General features: G+C 30.7%; 1 protein-coding gene across 1 annotated transcript in view; it reads left to right on the forward strand.

Annotated features, from left to right (window-relative positions):
- Positions 1-22,520, forward strand: part of LOC143223864 (tubulin-specific chaperone D-like) — a 39,673-nt gene that overhangs the window by 12,255 nt on the left and 4,898 nt on the right. The window contains exons 3-6 of the mRNA XM_076452340.1: positions 9,665-9,865; positions 10,284-10,588; positions 13,756-13,907; positions 18,727-18,922. Of these exons, the coding sequence (XP_076308455.1) occupies positions 9,665-9,865; positions 10,284-10,588; positions 13,756-13,907; positions 18,727-18,922 (854 nt within the window). The remainder of the gene's footprint in view (positions 1-9,664; positions 9,866-10,283; positions 10,589-13,755; positions 13,908-18,726; positions 18,923-22,520) is intronic.

Here is a 22,520-nt window from a genome sequence, read left to right on the forward strand (position 1 = left end):
TTTGTTTTTTCACTGCGGAGCATACAAGACTAATTTAATAATGCATCATGCAGTTGAAGCTTGTGAATGTGTTCGAGATTCTATCCAGTGGGTACATGAACTTCGTGTCTTGCTTCAGAGGTCAGGAAAATACAAGACAATCTTTGAAAATATTGTATCGTCAGACAGCCACAATGGTCCAGTTAAATACATCCGCCCAGTGCGTTCAACACGCTGGTTGTGCCACCTATCTGCAATTACATGTGCTAATGATCACTACTGTGACATTGTTGATTCTTTGTCTGAATTAGCAAATGAAAAATCAGATGTAGCAGTGAAAGCACGAGGTCTGCTGGACAGATTTGACAAAGGAAAGACAGTTTTAGGATTGTTGATGGCTCAGCATCCATTAGCTGCATTAGAGGAACTAAACCGTGCATTCCAAGCAAAATCAGTGACAGTATCTGGCATGATTGAAGCATCTGCAATGACAGTTGAGCAATTGCGGGTATTGCGAACAGAGGAAAATTACAACAAAATATTTGATGAAGCTGAGAAAAAGGTAACTTCCCTAGATCTGGTGCTTATTGAACTACCACGCATTCGTAGACCCCCCAAGAAGGATCACAGGTGATGGCTCAGCACACCATTGTGCAACAGCTAGAGATTACTACAGAAGCCAATATTTTGAATTTGTGGACACAGTCATAGAACATCTGACCACTAGATTCAATGCAGACAACAGTGACTTGAGGCAATATCTGACATTTGATAACATGATCACATCTGGCAAGATTGACAACTCAGTTGTAAACTTCTATCCAGAAATCTCTGCACAACGGCTCGAGTTTCAGTTGCCCATGTTCAAAGGAACAACAAAAGTAGTATCTCTGAAAGGATGCTTACTGTAAAATGCATGAAACAAGCCAGCAGATGTTTAGTGAAGTGTTTTTTTTTCATGAAAATTTTGCTTGTATGTCCAGTATCCAGCTGTGAATGTGAACATAGCTTTTCTGCATTAAGATGGTTGAAGACGTGGTTTAGGTCAACTATGTCTCAGTGCCGCCTCAACCATGTGTCACACTCACAAAGATGAGGTTGACAAGATAAATATAGAAGAGGTTATGAAAGAATTCATAAACAGATCATCACAAAGGATGTCTACATTTGGGAACATGTAGACTAGAGGACTAAATGAATCTTACTTCAATGAAAAGTATGAATAAGTATGTGCTACATTGTATTGATGTGTAATTTTCAAGAGCTCACAAAAACATTTTAATTATTTTTTATCCAACAACGTGAACAGTTTTTCAGTAGATATAAACTTATTAAGGGTAATTTTATTAATATTTGAAAGCGTAATTCATGCAATGAAAGTTATTAGTAACCTTCTCAAGTATAATGGCCATCTTTTATACTGTGCAGTGTGCAGGAATAAATTCATGTGGCAGTTAATTTGTGACACATTTGTCTTTATTCTATTAATATTTTGAAAACTGTTTACAACACCTCACTTATACAAACCTACATGGAAACCTTGAAGTATCGTGGCAACAAGATTACTCTGACTGCATGTTTACAGCTTTCAGGTTCACGTAATCAGAGATTACCAATTTGCAAATTGAACATTCCACATAAGTGGTTGCAAAATCATCCCCCCTCCCATCGGGTGTAAAAAATCTATGCCCCTATCAAGAGATATGTAGAATATCACTAGTGACAATTAAGGAAAATACATGTATAAAGTAGAACATGTAAGATAAAATATAATAGCAGTAATTTGCAGTAATATGGCATACATAAGAGTTTCTAAGAATGTGAAGTTATTTGCTATCCAATAATATTTATAAAAATAATTGAACTTCACCAGTGAATAACTGAATACATCCTATTTATCTGGTATCTACTTTAATGCAGTGCATATCTGAGAAATATATTTGGAAAATGTATTGTTTATAGAGCTACCAAATTTACTCATTCAATATGATGTTAATAACTTTGGATCTGTTCAAAAGTTCATTTATTATTTAAAAAATCACAGATTTTTGTCAAATTAGCAGCTTCTTATAATGCATCTCTATACTATAGTTGATTTACTGTGTCCATGTTGCATTTAACATCATATTGATTCTAAAAATGTACCAGATAGTACCAATTGCTTCATTAATTAAAAAAAAACCTTATTTGATAACATGCTTTCAGATCCACATAGAAGGTGACCGTCTTCAGTTTTCAAACTTTTTTCTGTGTTCTAAAATTTTACTTTTTTGATAGTCTCATTCAAAACATTCCTAAAATTTCATAGCCCTGTTTTGTAAACCAACAACAACAAAAAAATCCTAGGAGCAGTGAAGAATAAAGGCCAAAGGTAATGATTAGCATGAGTGGCTTGACAAAATTGTATTAATAGTTTTGGTATTGTTTAGAATTGTGAATTTTCAGACTAGGGTATTTATTAATTACTAAGGAGATTGTGTTGTGCTACTTTGGTCAAGTATGGGCAATGTGTTAGTGTTTGTCATATGGTATAAATCTAAGAGCTTTACCAGGATAAATATCATGTGAGCACTTGAAGTAAAAGCTTACTGAGTAATGGGTTTTATTTAATGTAATAAGCAACATTTCACATTAACAAAATAGAAAAACTTGACACTTGAGTGATGCAATTCTATTTTGCAGTATCAGTATCAAACACATTTGCATAGAGTAAAATTATCACTTGTGTCAGTTTACTTATGAGTATTATTGTACATCGTTATAGCATAAGAGCAGTATAACTTTAAATATTGTGGATGTTTTATCAGTAGAACTGATTTTAGATATGCAATAACCTGTATGTATAATTAGAATTTACAGCTTAGGTATTTATTGGTGATCTTGTAAATGTGCAATACTCGAGTAAACCTGGAAATGGTTTTGGTGAATTGATTGATTGATAAATGTATGGTCAAATTAATTCAACAATTTCAATATTTTTAATATAGATAAAGAACTTGATATACAAAGTTTCAAAGTATGTTAAAAAAAACAATACACTAATGAATAATTTCATTAATATGTGCAGTTAGTTCATCAGAAATATGAGTTTACTGCAATATATTGTTAGCAGATAAAGGCTATATGCATGCATGAATATCAGAAAATAGTTTTACTGTATATTTCCCACATGAAAAACATACTCATTTAGGAATATTCCATTTTACAGCAGTCAGCATGTTCCTATTTTGTATTAAAAGTTGCAACACAATCATACAATTTCTAAAACTTGTGTTGTATATGCTGTTATAATGTTTTGTGATATAAGTTGAAATTTAAAAGTGTGATTGGTTTATGTTATCATAAATAGATATACGGTCTTTGTTATGTGCATCCTGATAAATTATGAATAATTCAAGAAGAGTTTGACATATATTGAATATTTGCCAAATGAAATTTAAGCATCAAACTGTCACTTTTCACATACAGCATGTGTTTTTTTATTAAACAATATGTAAATAATTTTTTTGCCATTTTAAATTTTATTATAGGTGGTAGTTCTAACTGAAAAGCTAGAACACTTTATTCTACCCAAGATATGGGAGCTGTTAACTGTACCTAAAATATCTATACACAGAAGTGTAATAATAATAATAAAAAAGTAATATCAATAATAATTTCTTTTTCTTGAATGGCTACAAAGTTTAATACCAAATGTAAATTAGTAGTGAAAAACTCACCAAATTAAAATAATTTTGTTAGTAAAACAAGAAAATGATGTTTCAGTCAACAGCCCTTCATCAGGTTATCAGTGGCAGTATAAAGGATAGGTTGAAAGAACAAATAAAGCATGACTTTAAGTCCTCAGAACATGTTTCTGAATCACAAATGAACAAAGGAAAATAACATATGAAAAATAATAAAAATAAACGTATAATAATGTGTAGATTCAGTTAATCTTAATAAATAAATTAAATAGAAATATGGAAATTTAGAACAAAATAACAGGCAACAATGTAAGAAAATGGACATGTGCATTGGGTAACATTGTTCAAAGGGATACAGCAATAAAAGGTATGTGAACTTAATTGGAGTGAAGAATGCTGGTGAAAAGAATATAAAAGTAACAAAAGGTGGTTAAAGTAAACATGCCAGAGAGGAAAAGAGTGCAAATCATGACTGAAAAGGTTGTAGACACCAAATGTCAGTGTGAGAAAGTATAGAAAAGTGTAGGGAGAGGAAATAGAATGGGTAAAGTTAAAGGAATGAGAACCCTTCATTCATTTCAAAGAGGTTAATAGTTCCTAATCTAAAAATCAAATGTTTTTCCAAGTGCTCTCTTTACATTACTGTGGATGGAGGAAATGTTGTGAGCCCAGATATAGAGAAGTTGGGCATACATTGTGGAGGTTATTAAAGTGTCAACTTGTGAATTTTGAAGTGTCATTATTTCTTATGTGATAGAGATATTCAAGTGAATGAATCCCTATTTGATCAGTGTATATCATGTTGCATTTTTGAAAGGATACACAATGTTTTAGGCTTGTTGAAATGCATATGAGGTTAACATATTGGCAGGTAGAATTCTGGATGACACTATGGGTTGAAATGTTTTTTTTATATTTTTTATTGTGCCTATTACTGACAAGAGGAGGTTCTTGCAATTGATTTTGGAAGTTATGGTGATTGCCAGTAAGTATGTTGAAGTTCTGTTTTGATAATTTGGACATCTTTAAAGGTATTTCAATGTTAAGTAAAACTTAATGATATTTGAGAGTTTGTAGACTTGGATTTAAGTGTTGGGGTGTATTATGTATCTGAAATTTGCCACTGGGGCCAGATATGAATGTTATGAGGTTACAGAATGTGTAAGTTTGATAGTGTGTTTTTTTCTAGTAAAGAAATGGGGTTGAAACAACTGATAAATAAATCTTTCATATCTTAGATTTCAACTCATCAGTTTGTTCACTGCAGAGTCTGTTCAGTCTTGAGAATTAGGAATATGGTAGACTGAAACATATGACAGGGATGGGAAGAGTCATAGTAGTGGTAAGAATGGGAATCACTGTGTTTGTAGTGTACTGAATTCGATAACTGACAATATTAAATAGAGATAAGAATGTATAAAATATGTGAACTATTTGAGGAAATTGTCCATATAAAGGTAACCACTGTGTGGAAGGAGGAAACAAAGTGTAAACAATGATTTAAGTGGGACAAAGGTTGTGCTAGTAGCACCAACAATGTCGTAAATATAATGTCTGTAAAGAGTAGGAAGTGTTCCTTGATAAATGGAGAAAATCTGATTCTCAATGTAACCAAGAAACAATGAATCACAAGAAAGACCCATTTTAGTACCTATAACAACTCTTTAAGTTTGTTGGTAAACTTTGCCATTAAAGGAGAAACTGTTCAGGGTTGATACAAGTTTGGTAAGATGTAAGATAGTGAAGTACTCATATCCAAGTAATGTTTGAGGGCTGTCATACCCTCATTGATGTATAAAATGATTTATGTTTATGGTAAATATATACTGTTCACTACTAAAGAATTAAAATGTTTGAAAGTTCAGAGTTCATGTGTCATGTCCTTTTATGTAACTAAGAATAAAGAGTCAATGAGCTTGAAAACATCATCAAGAAAATACAAAATTAATTCAGTGGGGTAGTTACAGAGGGAAATAATTCAGCAATCATGGTTCCCTAGTTTATGAATCTTAGGGAGTAAGTAAAATTCTTGGGTTCTGGGATAACCAACAATTAGATTAATAGCATCCAGTGATAACTTACCTCTATAAATCAAATCATTAATGTTTGTTTTAATATTCAAGTTAAACTATGTAATTGGGTCTGTAAAAGAACTGTAAAAATTGATGTCAGTAAGTTGTTTTCAGCTCCAGCAAGGTACAGATTTTTCATGATACTGCTGTAGCATCACCTTTATCAGCAGGTTTAATAATTATGTCTTGTTGCTTAGAAAGTGTTAGTAATGTTTGGTTTTCCTCAGGGATTAGGTTACTGTGTTTAAGTTCACTAAGTGAACCCAATTTATCTATATTATTATGACATTTTTGTACAAAATATTCTAAGCTAGTGAATGTTTCAGTGGGTGGAGGAGAGTAAACATGGGACAGTTTGGTGAAGTACAAGATCCAGGTAATGTTTGGGGGATTTCATACCATTATTGTGAGGAATTTATATATAAAGTGTTTTTATGTCCTGGGTAAATATATACTGTTCACCACTAGTGAATGTGCCACTTGAAATCACAGTGGAGGTCTTCATTAGGAGATGAAAAGATATATTGGAAATGTTGGTCCTGATATGTAGTGAACATTATATTGGAAGTTAAATGATTGTTGATATTGTCAAAGATAGTTACTTGGTGTTGGTGATCCACATCTGGAGGTTGGTTGTTATTGATGTCAAGATGAGTCTCTTCACAAGAAGGATTTATGTAAGACCTAAAAATGTGATTGTAGAAAGAGTCAGTTTTGAAAAATGAGCCTGTATTCTTAACCTGCTGTAAAATATTTCCAATTCTTTTCAAAGAGTGAACATATCAATAGATTTTCTTGTTGGAACAAAACTAAAACAACTGCTAATGAAGGGTTGTTGCCTGAAATATCATTTTCTTGTTTTAGTAATAAAGTTATTTTAATATGGAAAGTTTTTGCCACTGCTTTTCATTTTATTTTTCATTTTGTCATATCCCCATCTATGTAGTTATTTTATTGCTTGAATTAATCTACAAATCGTAAAAGACAGTTATGATTATATCTCCTGATATCCTCAACTATTAACCTTTTCACATGTGTGTGCATTTTAATTTTATTTCTAGTACATATGTAACAGGCAATTAACCATGTTGGGAGAACATGGTATGAATAACTGGTAAAGTTACAATCACTTGATGTAATTAGCTCAAGCTGGTCTAGTAAGATGTATTTTTTATTATCTAACTGAATGAATTTTTGATTTTTAAATTTAGTTATTTTTGTTAAAATATATATAACTACAGTTACAACAGAAAGTGGTTGTACCCTTGAGTCCTGAGTAGTTTTTTGCGTATAACTTAAAAAGTATCGTGATTAGGCTAATAGACATATAGTTCATTACAAATATTATAATAACACACATCTGCATAAATAAACTGTTTATAAACAAATAACCAAAAATAGGAGTAGCAGAAAGTGTTTATACATTTCAGAACTTGCAAGAAAACTTATATTCCCGTAAAAATTGTGTTTAATTTGGTGAATAAACTACTTTATACCATTCCAGAACGAGACACTAGGTTCATAATTATTGGAATTTAGCCAGCAACAAATGTACTTCCGGCAATTTAGCACCATCTTCATCATAATATGCTTGTTCATCATGGCGAACAGGAAACAACTGTCCAGTGATTTAAAAAACTGAATTATTGTAAAATACAAGTCTTGTGCATCTCTTTCCGGTATTGCTACACAACTTAATGTGCCAAAATCTACAGTTCAAAGCATAATTGCCAAGTTTAAGCTTACAGGATCAACTGCTAACCTCCCTCGTTCTGGATGCCCCACCAAAATTCCAGAGAGAACCAAGAGGAAGGTTCTCAGAGAAGTAAGTAGGAACCCTCGTTTAACACGTAATGACATACAGAAACTGGTAAGGGAAACTGGGGTTGACGTAAGCACCTCTACAGTTACGAACATGTTAAACTTTTCTGGGTTCAAAGCATGTCGTCCTTGTACAACTCCATATTTAAAGCCTGTTCATTTAGAAGCACGATTGAGGTATGCAAGAAAGCATGTAGATAAACCCTTTATCTATTGGAAGAGTATTCTTTGGTCAGACGAGACTAAAATCGAGCTTTTCAGCCACAGTGATGTTCGCAAATTTTCCATAAGAAGGGGGGAACGAAATCTTCCAAAGAACACCGGTCCTACAGTTAAACACGGAGGTGGCTCGATCATGCTATGGGGTTCCTTCAGCTCTTCTGGTGTAGGCAGCCTTCACCAAATCAACGGAATCATGAAAAAAGACGAGTACGTTGATATATTAGGCACTTGTATCAAGAATGATGCTCAGAATTTGCAGCTTGGACGTCGTCGGATCTTCCAGCATGACAACGACCCTAAGCACACATCTAAATATGTGCAATCCTGGTTGCAGAGGAACCATATAAGCGTTCTGGAGTGGCCATCGCAGTCACCCAGTCTCAACCCAATTGAAAACGTTTGGCATGAGTTGAAGACCAGGATTCATCAGCATCATCCGAAAAACTTGCAGGAGTTGGAGGCCTTCTGTGAAGAAGAATGGAAGAAAATAGCAGTCGAATACTGTCAAACGATCATGAAGGGCTATGAGAAGAGATTGTGCCAAGTAACCGCCTAAAAGGCTACACAACTGACCATTAAAGTAGACGCATGAACACTTTCTGCCCCTTCTATGTTTGGTTATTTGTTTATAAACAGTTTATTTGTCATTCAATTTACATAAAGAATTATGTAGATGTGTGTTAGTATAATATTTATAATATACCACACGTCTATTAGCCTAATCGTGATACTTTTTAAGTTATGAGCAAAAACTACTCGGGACACAGGGGTACGAACACTTTGTCATAACTTTATTTATGAATTTATACTCAAGAATATACTTCCTTAGTACTAGTTTTTTCATACTATATTGAAACTCTACAAAATTTTTGATGTTTCCTTCAAATGTGCATTTTGAAGCACAAAAAATATATTTAGCAATAAATTAAAATGTCCCAAATTTTTATAATTTAACTGGTTTACTAACTAAGCTATAAATAGGTTTTTAAAATTTTATTAGCTGCTGAGAGCAGAAAAATACTTGCATACAATGAAACTTTTGCTAAATATGTATTTAGGATACCAAAACAATGAGAAATATTGACATTTCTTAAAAGACAAAATGACATGGGAGGGATCTGTCATGAGCTGACACCTTTTTATAAATCAGTAAAGCAACAGTATTGGAGGTTCTTAGTTTATATTCTGTTTTTGCAATATCATAGTGTGTGGTTTTGCCATTCAGAAAATTATATAAGGGAAAAATAAAATTGGCAGTTTAAGCACCCACACATCATGTGACAGTGAAATGAAGAATGAGTTGTTGTTTTTTTATTTTGAAATTAATGTATTATAGCTTAAATGATATTAAGATTTAAATTATAAACTATATTTTTATACTCAGCTTATTGACATACACCTGACCCAGGAATGTGCATTTGTTCGGTTATGAGAAGTTGTGTGGGACTCAAAAACATTCAAGAAAGTGCTACTTATATTCTGTGTTATACTATAATCTTGTTCCAAACTATGTGTATTATTCTAAATTCTGCTTTTCATTACGAAAACTTATCTCACACTTTTGAACATATTCAGATATGAGAGTGGCATCGTAACATGTGTCTTCTAGATTTAAAGAAAGGTTGAAACATTTATTATTTTTTTAAGTATTCTTTGATAGGTACTTATTTGTGATTGTTCAGATGGTTTTAGTTCTGTATGTGCCATATTCCACTGATTTACTTTCAATAATAAAAACATTTTGAAAATATTTAGTGTACAGGTGTTTATTAACTTTTTTAAACTGTCAAAATAGCTACATTCTAAGAGTTTTTATTTTGGTAATATGAGCTGTTTGAATCTATATAAAGTTTTATTTCAGAGTTCATTTATCTTTTGTTTCAGATTTATGGCAAGATATATTAGAACAATGTTTACGATATGTTGAACCAGACATCCGAGCTTATGCTGTATCAGCTCTTTCAATGTTATGCACTGAATACTACTGTTCATGTAGACCTCGATACACTAAGCTGTTGGACAGTTGTCTGCTACATTTAAAGTCTACTCAGCAAGAAACTCGATGTGGCAATGCCTTAGCAATAGGTTTGTGTAAAAAATGCAGTCAGTTATTTAATAACGAGTTTTTGGTATTGCTTGTATGAGGTAAACCATCCTATGTTACCACATATATTTTTGGTTTTATTGACTCAATGAAAATATGAAACTTGTAATATTTTGTAAATTTTGAAAATTTCTATTATGCTGTTGGGGTATCCGTTTAGTGTAAATGCACTATTTCATTTGAGATTTAAAAAAAAAGATTAATTCATAAAATTTTTAGAGATTGATCATTTCATACATAAAGTATTTCTCAAGGCTTTATCATTGATGTACTATAGCAAAAGCGTGTCAACAAAGCTCTTGTTACATCTTGAAGATGAACAAGAATTTTAAGTGAACTTACAACTTCCTAAAATATGTATAGGAAAAATATACAAAAGTTTTCTTTTCTTTCTTTTAGGTTCTTTGCCTAAATTCACCTTTACAGGTTCAGTTGAGAAAGTTGTTGATGGTTTAGTTGAATGTGCCACTCTGAAAGAAAATGAATCAAAATGGGCTGAGTCTCGACGTGATGCAATTAAAGCTTTAAGTAGTGTATGTCAAACAATAGGAGGGGATCTTACTTTATCAGAAGATGGTCAGCACAGTAAAGAAAATATTGATCGGGTTTATGGATGTTTTTTAGCTGGTATGAAAGATTACACATTAAGTAATCGAGGTGATATTGGGGCAGTGGTTAGAGAAGCAGCAATGGTGGCAATTCAGGTAAATATTAGAGATGCATTGATCATTATACTGGTATTGGTATTGCCAATAGTGGCAATGTCACCAAATACTAATGGTTCTCACTATGGATACTGATAACAGAAAATAAATTAATCAGTTCTGAACATATTAAATATGTACATATTGTTTTTGGTATGTGAATTAAAATGGTACAGAAAATGAATAAATGAATTTTAAAAATAACAAGTTTGTCTCTTCATCATTGGTCAATAGCAGGTATTAGCTCTGTTAGCAGATAGTGTTATCGGAGCATGTGTAAACCTAATACATACACGTGTATTATTATTATGCAGTGTTTATGTTATGCATAGTAATCTTTGACTACATTTTCTGAATAAACTGGCATGTTCCTGGATGTGTAACTGTTAAAAATTATTTTACTCTCCCTTTCTTTACTGAGAAAGAACATAACTTCCAAACCTAGAAGAGCTATATACCCAAGTAAGTATACTGTAGAGAGTTTAGCTTCCATTGTATGAGCTGCCAGTGATTAAATAGCTTCCAGTGTTGTATCAGCTGACAGTGAGTAAATAGCTTCTTCCAGTGTTGTATCAGCTGACAGTGAGTAAATAGCTTCTTCCAGTGTTGTATCAGCTGACAGTGAGTAAATAGCTTCTTCCAGTGTTGTATCAGCTGACAGTAGGTAAATAGCTTCCAGTATTGTATCACATTTACTGAGGAAGAACACAACTTCTACACATACCCATGTAAATATACTGTAGAAAGTTTAGCAACTATTTTGCAGTTGGTACCATAAAACTGCTGCTGCTTAGCTAGATGTGGAATGATTTTTGAAAAACATGAGATGATTATTTCACTATAGAAAATTATTTAATCCTCTCACTAAAGATTAGCCAAAGGATTTGTTCCATGATTTTTGGCAAAATTTCATTATACTTTATTATCAATGTATATGAATGAAATTGACATCAAAACAGAGTTAATAAAACCAATTCTTAGTATGATATTAGTTTTATTTTGTAATTTTAGAATAAATTGTAAATGTTTATCACATCTCTTTCACATATTTGCAGTAATGCTCTTTAATATTTGCTGTTACATTATTTATAATCAATAAAAGTACAATTTTAATTTATTAAACAACATGTAATGCTAGTACAGTTTTTAATTATTTCACTTTTGCCAACTATATATTGGATAGCTGGTGCATTTATTTTAAGACACTTATGTCTTACTTAAAAATCCAGTTGTAATAGATGTAGGACATTGTTTGATTTGTGTGTGATTATTTTATGTCTTTGAAATAAATAAAAATTATTTAATGTATTAGCACTATCATTAGAAAAAATACTAGGCCTAAGTTTCATTGGAAGTTTTGATAACAGACAAGGTGGCAGACGTTCTTGCTCTTTTTGTACATTTTTTGTTATAAGTGTAACTAACATGTAAAAATTAGAAATGTAATGAGATTACGTAATGAAAATTATAATAAAATTTCTCAAAAAAGTATGATCATATATAGCTTTTGTGTTGTGTTATTCAGTACAGTAACTTGAGCTACATATTGTGTGATTTACATCTTGTAGCACAAAATTATTTAGCTAGACATAGTTCAAAAAGTAGCACAATCAAATAAAACAAATGTGGGTTCTTATGAACCTTAAGCTATTCAAGATAAATAAATGTAGTGTTTTGTTACAACCTGCAATCATACTAGAAAGTTTTTAATTTATTTTGAGTTTTTTTTTCTTTTTTGGTGAATACAAAGTTGATCAAATTAACCAAATCTGTATAGAGCTAGGGTGGAGAATACAGATAAAATATAAAGATTTGCTTTAAAAACATTTAACATTCATTTAGGGGATTTTAGAAGTTATAATTTTGATACTTTTATGTTTATCTCATGGCTACAAAGTCAAATGACCAAACCTGTGTCCAAAGAGTTTATACTTCTAAAAGTAAGAACTGCAGCACGATTCCAGAGGAGTTTTTGAACTCCTAACAACCATATCAAAACATGAAAACTATTGATTTTTTAGACACCAAGCATCCTAACTGTGAGATAAAGAAGCAGCTTTGTCCAATATTGTGTAGATATACCATATTAGATGCTACTTGGTAACTGAAAATAAAGGATACAATGCCCTTTTCAGTCTGTTTAATGCTGTAATTAATAAACTTTATAACTCTGTGATAATCAAGCAGCTATCATCTTTTATCTTTCAGAAATCTTGTAATAAAACATTGCTCAATAGCTCAGAGCTTAAGGGTCACAATTCTCTTTTAATCTCATTAATTTTTCAGGTTAAGAACTGAACTTTGTTATAATAAAGCAGATATCATCTGGTATTCTGCAGATATCTTATTATTTGTGTGTTTATAAATCAATACACTTGATCTGTTTGATGACCTAAAATTTGTTGTTTAATTTTATGGTGGATGTGATATTGAAGTTTATTAGAAATTGGTATTAAAACAGAAACAACAGCTGAAGCATGTGTAATATTGAGGTTTGAATTATTATGTGGTGAATTAATTTATTTTCTTACTTTTTGTTATAAAGATCACTTAATGGTTGATATTTTTTATTATACTTTATAATATTGAAAATCAGTTCTTAAATTAATGTGTTGTGTTTTGAAAAATTTTATCAGGTGTAAAAATTTTAAATTTTTAAAAGTACTTAAGATCCATTATCACTTTTCATTTGTAGTAATGTATATGTATGTATGTATGTATATTGGAAAATAATTCATATTGCTTGAAAAAGCTTAATTATATTGTGAATTTTCTACTTTTAATATTTCTTTCGTGTTTAACTAATTTTAGTAACTGAAACACTCTAGTTACTTGCAAAGTAATAATTTCTTCAGCTAATTTTCATGTCATAATATTTATCAGTATGTTTATGGTAATACTCTCTCTGAGTTCAAGAGTTCACAAAACTGTAGTGATGGATAATATTTGTATTGTTACATTTATCAGTATGTTTATAATAGTTTGATAATACTCTTTGGAACTTGAAACTATTATCAGTTCACAAAAAGTGCAGCTTTTGAAAATTCTTAGCTTTGCTGATTGTTCTGTGGATGTTGGATATAAGTTCATTGGTATGAAATACTATAATGTTTATTAAAAGAAATGTTACAGTTTCTCTATGATATATACATTTATATTTCTTACAGGAAGTAACTCTACAGACTAGTAAGTCAGATGTCTTGCTCATTACAAAGGAGATAAGTTCTCAGATTTTCTGTGCTTTGATTCAACAAAGTATGGAAAAAATTGACAAGATTCGTCTAGTTGCTGGAACAGCTTTTAGCACCCTTTTACACAGGCAAGATGCTCATTACTTCTTATTAGATGTTTTGTACTTTATTTTTTGTATGTTTTATTGGAGTTTCTTTCTGTTACTGTGCATATTTCTACACTCTTACTTGAACAGAAAACTATGGAATGCTATTTAAACAAGATATCATCAGGTACATTGTTTTCATATCTTTTTTATTTACCTTCCTTTTGCAACATAAATATCTTTCTTTGTGAATAATTTTGAAAACAACAGAAGTACTTGAAGTATATAAGCATAAATAAATGCATTTCAAGTATATAAGACCATCTCTTAAAACTAGAATTTAATTTGAAAAATTCTTCATTTCTTCAGAATGTGGTTAAAGCAAATCTTTTTTTGTTTTTTTACAGAAATAATTTAAATGAAAACTAACAATTTGAATAAAATTATAACAACTTTGAATTAATAGAAAAATCCTAAACTCCAGTAAGTCAACGTGTGTAGTAATCAAAGATGAATGGTAAAAACACTTACTAATATTTATTTAGGCATAATCGTTTATCCAGAAATCAGTACCTTTGTTGAGTTAGTACTTTATTTTGTTAGTTTAACTCTAGGACAACAATTTACTTAGTAAGTAGGTATGTAACTATAGTGAAAGTTCTTTATGAAAATAAGACCAGTTGATAAAGTAGTTTTATATTTGTCCTGAATGATCCCAAGATTATGTAGTTTTAGAAAAATAAGACATTTAATTTCTTTTACTATTTATAATAAAACATTTGTTATTTAATGCAGTTATTTGCACCTGGACTTGGCATGTGAACTATTCAATGTGATTTTCATTTTTAGTATAAAAATACTATTTATTATATAGAAATTCCATGTGCATAATCTCTAGAACCTGCTAAATGAATATCAAATGTATTTTAAAGTAAATATTTAGATTTTATTTTCTATTTACTCTAGATATTATCATTAATGTGTTGTGCAATGCAGTTATTAAATTTTAAAAAATGGAAATAGGTACATACCTTTAAACTATTCCTTGAGCACTTTTGTAATATTCCTTTTGTCACATGTTTAATTTTGCATCTTTTATTTTTCACTTATAGCTTATTTTTAATTTTCCATTTTTCTCTATGTTGGTATGCCAACTTGTTTCTGCAGTTATTTTAGGATAAAGGTCATCCACAAATTCTTTCACTAACATTTGCACATGCAAATGATGCCATCTTCTTTAGACATTTCCATAAGTCAAACTACATTACTTTAAATATATACAGTCATAAAATTTTCAAATATGCATTTATAAGTACAAATAATACATAATTAAAATATAAACATAAAATCTTAATGCAATTTAACTATTTAGCAAACTAATACATATAAGACGAGAAACACTTTCCAAGCGTTAGATACAACTGAAGAAAACAATGTACTAATCATCTTTTGTATCACTTGATACAACTCTAATACTGGTAGATATTTCTTCAGGATATAACTGAATAGTGTGAAATCTTTTTTATTGGTTGTAAGCATATCATTCATTGACTTCAAACTTTGCAAGTGAGCATGGATGACTTTTAGCTTATAAATATTAGAAATGTAAACCCCAATTGAGAAATTATTGGAAAGTTTTCAGACACTAATGAGAGACAGGTCTAACTTTGACTTTCTATGCCAACAGTGTTTATTCTGTTCTCACAGTATCATGTATAGTAGCTAGTAAAATTTAGACTTTTATCTCCAAGCAGATCACCTCACGTCAAAAACCTGTAGTTTTAATTGCTGTTTTCAATGCTTATTTTTAAAATAAGGGAATAAAACTTAGATAACATAAAATATTAAGTTTAATGTACTTGGTAATAGTAATTTCATTAAAATACATTCATATTAAAGTGGTTTAATTAAATTGTAAATGTAATTCAGTAACATGAACAGAGGTGGTTTAAAATACCATTGGTGAAACCCATGGTTATGAGGTTAAAAGTGCCAGACTTTCTCATAGAAACGTATTTCCATAAATATGCTTGATCTGGAATGAGAAAATTTAGAGACAAGTCTTCCATAATGCAAGATACCCATTAAACACAATTATTTAAGAGTTTACTTGCTTTAAATTTTGTTTTACCAAACAAATAATTGCTTGATGGATTTTTCTTTCTTTCCCATGAGCTGATTGTATTCACTAATTGGGATGTAAGTAAAACTAGTATGGTGAAATTACAAAGAATGTACCTTTTGATAGGTGTTGACACACAAAAGAGCCACTGTCTTGGTGTTAAAACTAAACATGTATCACCTTTTTTTGAATATACAAGGTAATATACAAATAGAATGAGAATATTATTGAAAATGTATTCTGAATAGTGTAACTCTATAACTTCTAATTACTATTTAAATAGTAGTGTTCTGAAAGTTTTTCTCTCTCTACTGTATTGAAGATCACTTTTAAAGGGTTTGTTTAACCCCTTCAAGATAGGTTTTGCTATGGATAGGGGTAAGAAGACGTCATCATATTTATAGACTAGCATTCAAAACTTTATTCAACTGCTATTTTAGGAATGTATGTCAATAAATTTGGTATCAAAGTGTATATTATAATTCAAAATATAGTATTATATATTAGTTAATTTCTAAATTGAAAAGTAAGTATTAAAAGAATTCCTAAATATCAATTTATGTGTGTCACTTTGTGAATTTAATGCAGCTTTGGTTCATATTATATGTTTGGGATGTCTAAATACAAAGTCTGTAGTTTCAAATTTGAAACTCAGAGTACCAATATTTAAAAACTAGAGTACAAAATAAAAACCTCCTGCCTTTTCTGTTTACTGTAATATTATTATATTTAGTGAATCAACCCAGGTGGCCCTGGCCATTCTGGAAATGCTTGCATAAACCTTCTTCACTCTATGAAGTGTATAACCAGTTAAAAACTCAGAATGTTCCCCACATGGTTTTCTCAGCTCTTGCAAAGCATTTACATAGAAAATTCTCTGTTTTTATGACTCAGACTATATTTTTTAGACCCAACTACAGCTCAGTTACTACAATTGATAAATTATAGTGAAATTCTATGGTATTGATACTGTAATTTATGATTTTTTCCTATTTCAAAATGCATCTATAAAAACCTTATGAAAAAAATTTTTTTTGTACATTCTCCATGCGCAAAATTTGACAAGGTTTAGCAAATTATGGCGAAATGGCCAGAAGCTAAAATATTTTTGTTTAGAAACACTAGCAATTGATATTTTTCAAAATATATTTAACTCTTCTTTTATAATTTTAAAATGTACAATATGACAGTAATGTTATTGTTTCAGTATAAAATTTGATTAAAAAAACTATTTTATAACATTTTAAAATAATTGAAAATTTGTCTTTTACATTTTCCATCCTCTTTATAATATTTATAATCTTAAAAAGACACAAATTGAATAAAAATAATTCTTATGTTATTCAAATGATATTGTATAGAGAAAATTCAAACATTGTGATTCTTTCGTTTATAAATTTCTTGTAATAATTGTATGTAGTAAGACAAATTTAGAGTGTAATTCAAGTAGAGAAAGTATCACTGATAAATGTCAGTGTAATTCAAATCTAATTTATTGGTCTGGCATGGCCAGGTGGGTTAAGCCTTTATGAAAAACTAGTTAGAGATGAGTCTTGTACCAATCTTTCACAGAATTTATAGAATCTGTCTATATTAAGTTTATGCTCTTCCAAGTGGACAACATATTTTTGATATTTTATGAAATGTATAAATAGAAAAACTTAAGAAACATTATTTTTTAAATTAAAATATCCTGTGAACTTCAAACCTTTGAGAGTTGATAATACGTAAAGGTTGATAACCATAGCAAGATAATTTGTTTTCTTCAAACACTTTTTTGAATATAGACAGTTACAACATTGTGATTACTTGCTTTTATACCATACAAAGCTTCATCAAGCAATAGCTTAGAAATTGTGACTGCTTATTAAATAAAAAACCATAGTGGCACAGTGGTTTGTCTGTAGACTTACAATGTTAGAAACTGTGTTTTGATATTCAAGGTGAACAGAGCATAGATAACCCACTGTGTAGATTTGTCCTTAACTTAAACAATTATCTTGCCTCCCAGAACTGAGTTTTGATACCTGTGGTTAGCAGAGCACAAATAGCCCATTGTGTAGTTGTGTGCTTAATTACAAACAAACCTTCTCAAATGATGGGACAGTGGTAAGTTTACAGACTTGCAGTGTTAAAATCTAGGTTGCATTCCCTGTGATGAAAACAGCAGACAGTCCAATGTGGCTTTACTAATACAAACAAAAGAAGTAAAAAGTACTTGTTTAAAGAAGATAACTAGAAATATTGTAATGATCAAAACAAAACACCATTACAACCAGGGTCAAACAAAAACAGTTTGTTTAATACAAGCTACAGTACTCATCCTCTGGACAGAAGTTATATAAATTCATGATTGATGAGGGTTATATTAGGACATGAAAGTTTGCTTTACCTATAAGTAACTGTAAAAAACACACATAAAAACTGTAAAGTACAAAATGTGAAACTGTCAATTTTGATGTATCTTTGCAATATAAAGTAATAACTAGTAATTATTCTTTCTAATTATTGTTCATAATTGTTCTTAATGTTGAGGAGTAATTGAATTTTGAAATGTGTTATTTTCTGTTGAACTGGGTGTTTTATTCTTCTGGTTCTTTTTCATAATTCATTTAAGATATATTGAAATTAATCACATTAAGATTTATTTTGTAGTTTTTATTAATGTTTTAGCCTAGTTGGTTGTAATTTTGTTCAGACTAATTCATTATGAACTCAAAATATTTTTGTTTTTTTCAGCTCTCCACCTGTTCCAAACATACCCCATAGAAATGAGCTTATTCAAGTGTTTCCACCAAATGTTTGCCACAAGGTCAACTGGGCAGCTCCTGCTGAAACTTTCCCTCTTTTTATGACACTTCTTTGTTTGAAAACATATACATATAGTCTTCTGCGTGGTGTCTGTGTTAGTGTTGGAGGACTCACTGAGTCCTTGGTGAGTAACATTCATTCTTTTCTCTAAACGTTTGGAAAAGATGCAATAATCAGTTCATTACTACAAGTAAATATAAAAAAGAATAATCATAGTATTTTCCAAAGGAATTGGTAAGTTGAGTTTTATATTCATTGTGTAATCTTTTTTATATGTGGATATTTTTCATTCAGCACTGTGCAATTTAAGGAAGAGAATTCTACATATTAACAATAAATATAATATTACTTTACAGAAATTATAACTTTTAGCATGGTTATATTATTTTAAGATATTGGTTTGAGCTCTTTGAGTGGGACGTTCATGATATGAGGTGATTGTATCTAAGCTATTCAGCCCTAACTTTCACTAATGGCTGCATTCTGTGTGGTAGCTTAGGTGATAGTCTTCTACTCTGCAGCACACATTTTGATGCAAGAGGCTTCTGTACAGTGCATTGAGATCAGTGTTTTTCCACTCCTCTCTGTTTACTTTCCAGAATCCTTCATATGATGACTTCTTGGGTCTCATTTTCCAATCCAAAGATACAGAAGTCCATGGGAGATGTTCACGAATGGTATAGTGTGAAATGCCTTTAGAACTTGTACCTTGTATATAAACTGGCATGTTGAATTGGAAGAGTGCCAAATTTTTTATGGAACCATACATTATTGGCAAATAGGACAACAACAAAAAATATTCTCACAGTACAGTAATATAGGCATTTGTACTTGTAGCTTGAGAAGAATCTGGCATGTCCACTTGAATGTGAGGCTAGATGCCTTGTCATGATAAACATTCAGTCCTATGACAAAAGTGATATATCCTTACAGTACATTAGTGTCAGCATTTGTAATTGCAGCTTGTGAAGAAATTGACTTGAGCATGTGGACAGGTAGATGCTTTGTCTTGATGGAGCCATATTTGATGAGATTTAGTCCGTACAGTGGTGTCAGCATATTAGTCTGGTAATATGCAGAATTTACCTTGGCATTTTGCTAAATTCCTTAAGTGTTAAACTTACCATTATACATGTAACCTACATCTACCAGAAATTTTTTTGGAAAATATTTGCAATATTCTTGGTAACATTTCAAAATGTTACCAGCAGGACGGTAATGATTTTCCTAGAGTTTTCCCAACATTAAAACATTCTTCCATTTGTCACATGCCAAATACCACTTATAATGGCCCTCAGTAGCTGGTCTTCCATTCGTCTGTGAGCTTTAGGAGAAACTTATGAACAAGACTGTTGTGTCATATGTGTAGACATAAATACATGCCAGTTAACAGCTTACAGTTTCAGGCAGTTTAAATTTCTTCACTTCTTCTGATGTGCAACTGAAAATTGATCATGGAGTAACCTGCTGGAATCACACTTTTCATTATCATCTTTATATATATATATATATACATAAACACCAACATGGATAACACAACAGATATCTTTTTCTTCAAAGTGGTTAAGAAATATTCAAGAAATATGAAAACTGTATGTTGAAAGTTCTGTAATGTAATTCTCCCAGAAGAGATCAAACATTGGCGCCACCTGCACTTCAACTTAATTGCAACTAAAAGATCAGTATTCTTACCTCTTACCATGTTAGTATCCTTTTCTGTGCTTGTCACAAGGTTTTATTGAGTTACATTCAAAATATAAATATATATATATGAATGATTTTAATGCCATGATTTAGAAATAATTCTGGCATCAAAACATGGCTAATAAATCAGATTTTAATATTATATAAGTCTTAAGTTCTCAGTTTTATAAGGAAATATTTATTAAAATCAGATTTTAATATAAATCTTAAGTTCTCAGTTTTATAAGGAAATATTTTTAAAAATCTTCAATCTCCCTTAGTATGAGAATTGTGATATTTACTCTCTTGTTCTTTCCTCTTCTCTAATTTATTAACCACCCCCCATGAAGGATGGAATTTAATGTAATATACTCATTATAATAAAAGTAATGTTCACAATACTATGCATAATTATTGTAGCTTTTACATGTATTTGGTTTCAGAACCATAAACTAGAAAATCAGATCTCTCTCACCTGTTAGAAATTGTCAATAGTTCTCTCTGAGATTTAGCACTATTATTTTTTTATAACCAACAGAAAGTCAAAGTTTTAATCTTTGAAATGACTTAGTATATTACATTGTTTTATTTCTGCACAGAGAATTATCAATTTTTACTTCCATTTCAAATTGTTTTGTCATGGGAAGTACATTGAGAGTCTTAGCTGAATTCTTAACAGCTTTTATCACTTAATAATGATAGTTATAGGATATTGTCAGCTTTTACATGTTATTATTCTGTGTACTTAGATGCATTATTCAATTAAATAACAATTATTTTCTGCAGTAGTACCACTAGTATAAAAAAGTAGGGTTAAGTTTCATCAACAGTTGACAGAAAAAAAAAAGAACTGTGTAAGTACCAAATTTCCTGTTTCTTTATGTGTATTATTTATTTATTATTATAAATGTACCTAAAGTGTAAAAATTAAAGACTTAGTATATTAGGTAAGTAAGGTTAGATTAGATAATTTTTTTTTCATGAGGTATGCTTGCATGTAGCACATGCATTATGTGATTTGATAGAGCAAAATGAATTACTCATTCACTAAGTGATGTGCAGCTTGTATGGTGATATTATAAGTTATACATGCTTCAAAGAGGAATAAAACAAATTCACGTAGAAACAGATATGTACTGTTATGAGTTTTAACTTGGTTAGGATAAACAAATGTAGTTTCATGTTTCAAACTGAAGTTATTTTAGAAAGAGAAAAGGGTAATTTAGATTTATTTCATTTATTTTTTATAGTTGGGCAAATTGACTGACTTCATAAAAGAGTTAGGTTAAAGAAAATAAAAAAAATCTAAATTTTTACTGAAAAGGGTTTGAAATTTTAGAGGTTTTAGATATTATGCAAATGAAATTTGAAATTTTCATCTTATTATTAAAACCACTTTCCACTAACTAGTCTACACTTTGATTCCATAATTCATGGAGAATGTTTTTGTAAAAATACTTCACCAAAAAGTAGTCTTGCAACAGGTGAAAATCCACAAACTCAAAGGTCAATGGCAAAAGCCATCCATGCATCACAGGGAAATGTATGCAATATAATTTAAAAGGAAAGATCTCCATTTGGAAATGGAAACAGGGTTAACAGAGTGTGGACCAATGTAATCTAAAGAGAGCTGATATGGGTATTAAGGTCACATAACTTGACAGAATGAAAGGCCACTGTCTGTGAGCGTTTAGGAGTATGTAGCACAACAATCCTAGCCATTCATACACATTCTGAAACCACAGATCACAATGTCTCATTTAACGATTTCTCTATCATCACCACAGGATCTTCAGAACTTGAACTCTACATTAAAGAAAGTTTCCTCATAGCTAAAGATCATTCATCCTTTAATGATTCACAAAGCTCTTTGGACCTAAAATTGTTCTAACTTTTCACACATTGTTTTATCCACCCACTTCTGCTTTTCCTAGTAACTAAATAAACCAATGATTATGTTATATTAGAATTGTAGTAATACTCATCTGTGTAACATAATTTTCAGATTTTACTAATAAGGGAATAAGATATTCCGAAAC

Source organism: Tachypleus tridentatus, chromosome 8 (genome assembly GCF_004210375.1).
Source record: "Tachypleus tridentatus isolate NWPU-2018 chromosome 8, ASM421037v1, whole genome shotgun sequence".
Classification (NCBI taxonomy): Eukaryota; Metazoa; Arthropoda; class Merostomata; order Xiphosura; family Limulidae; genus Tachypleus; species Tachypleus tridentatus.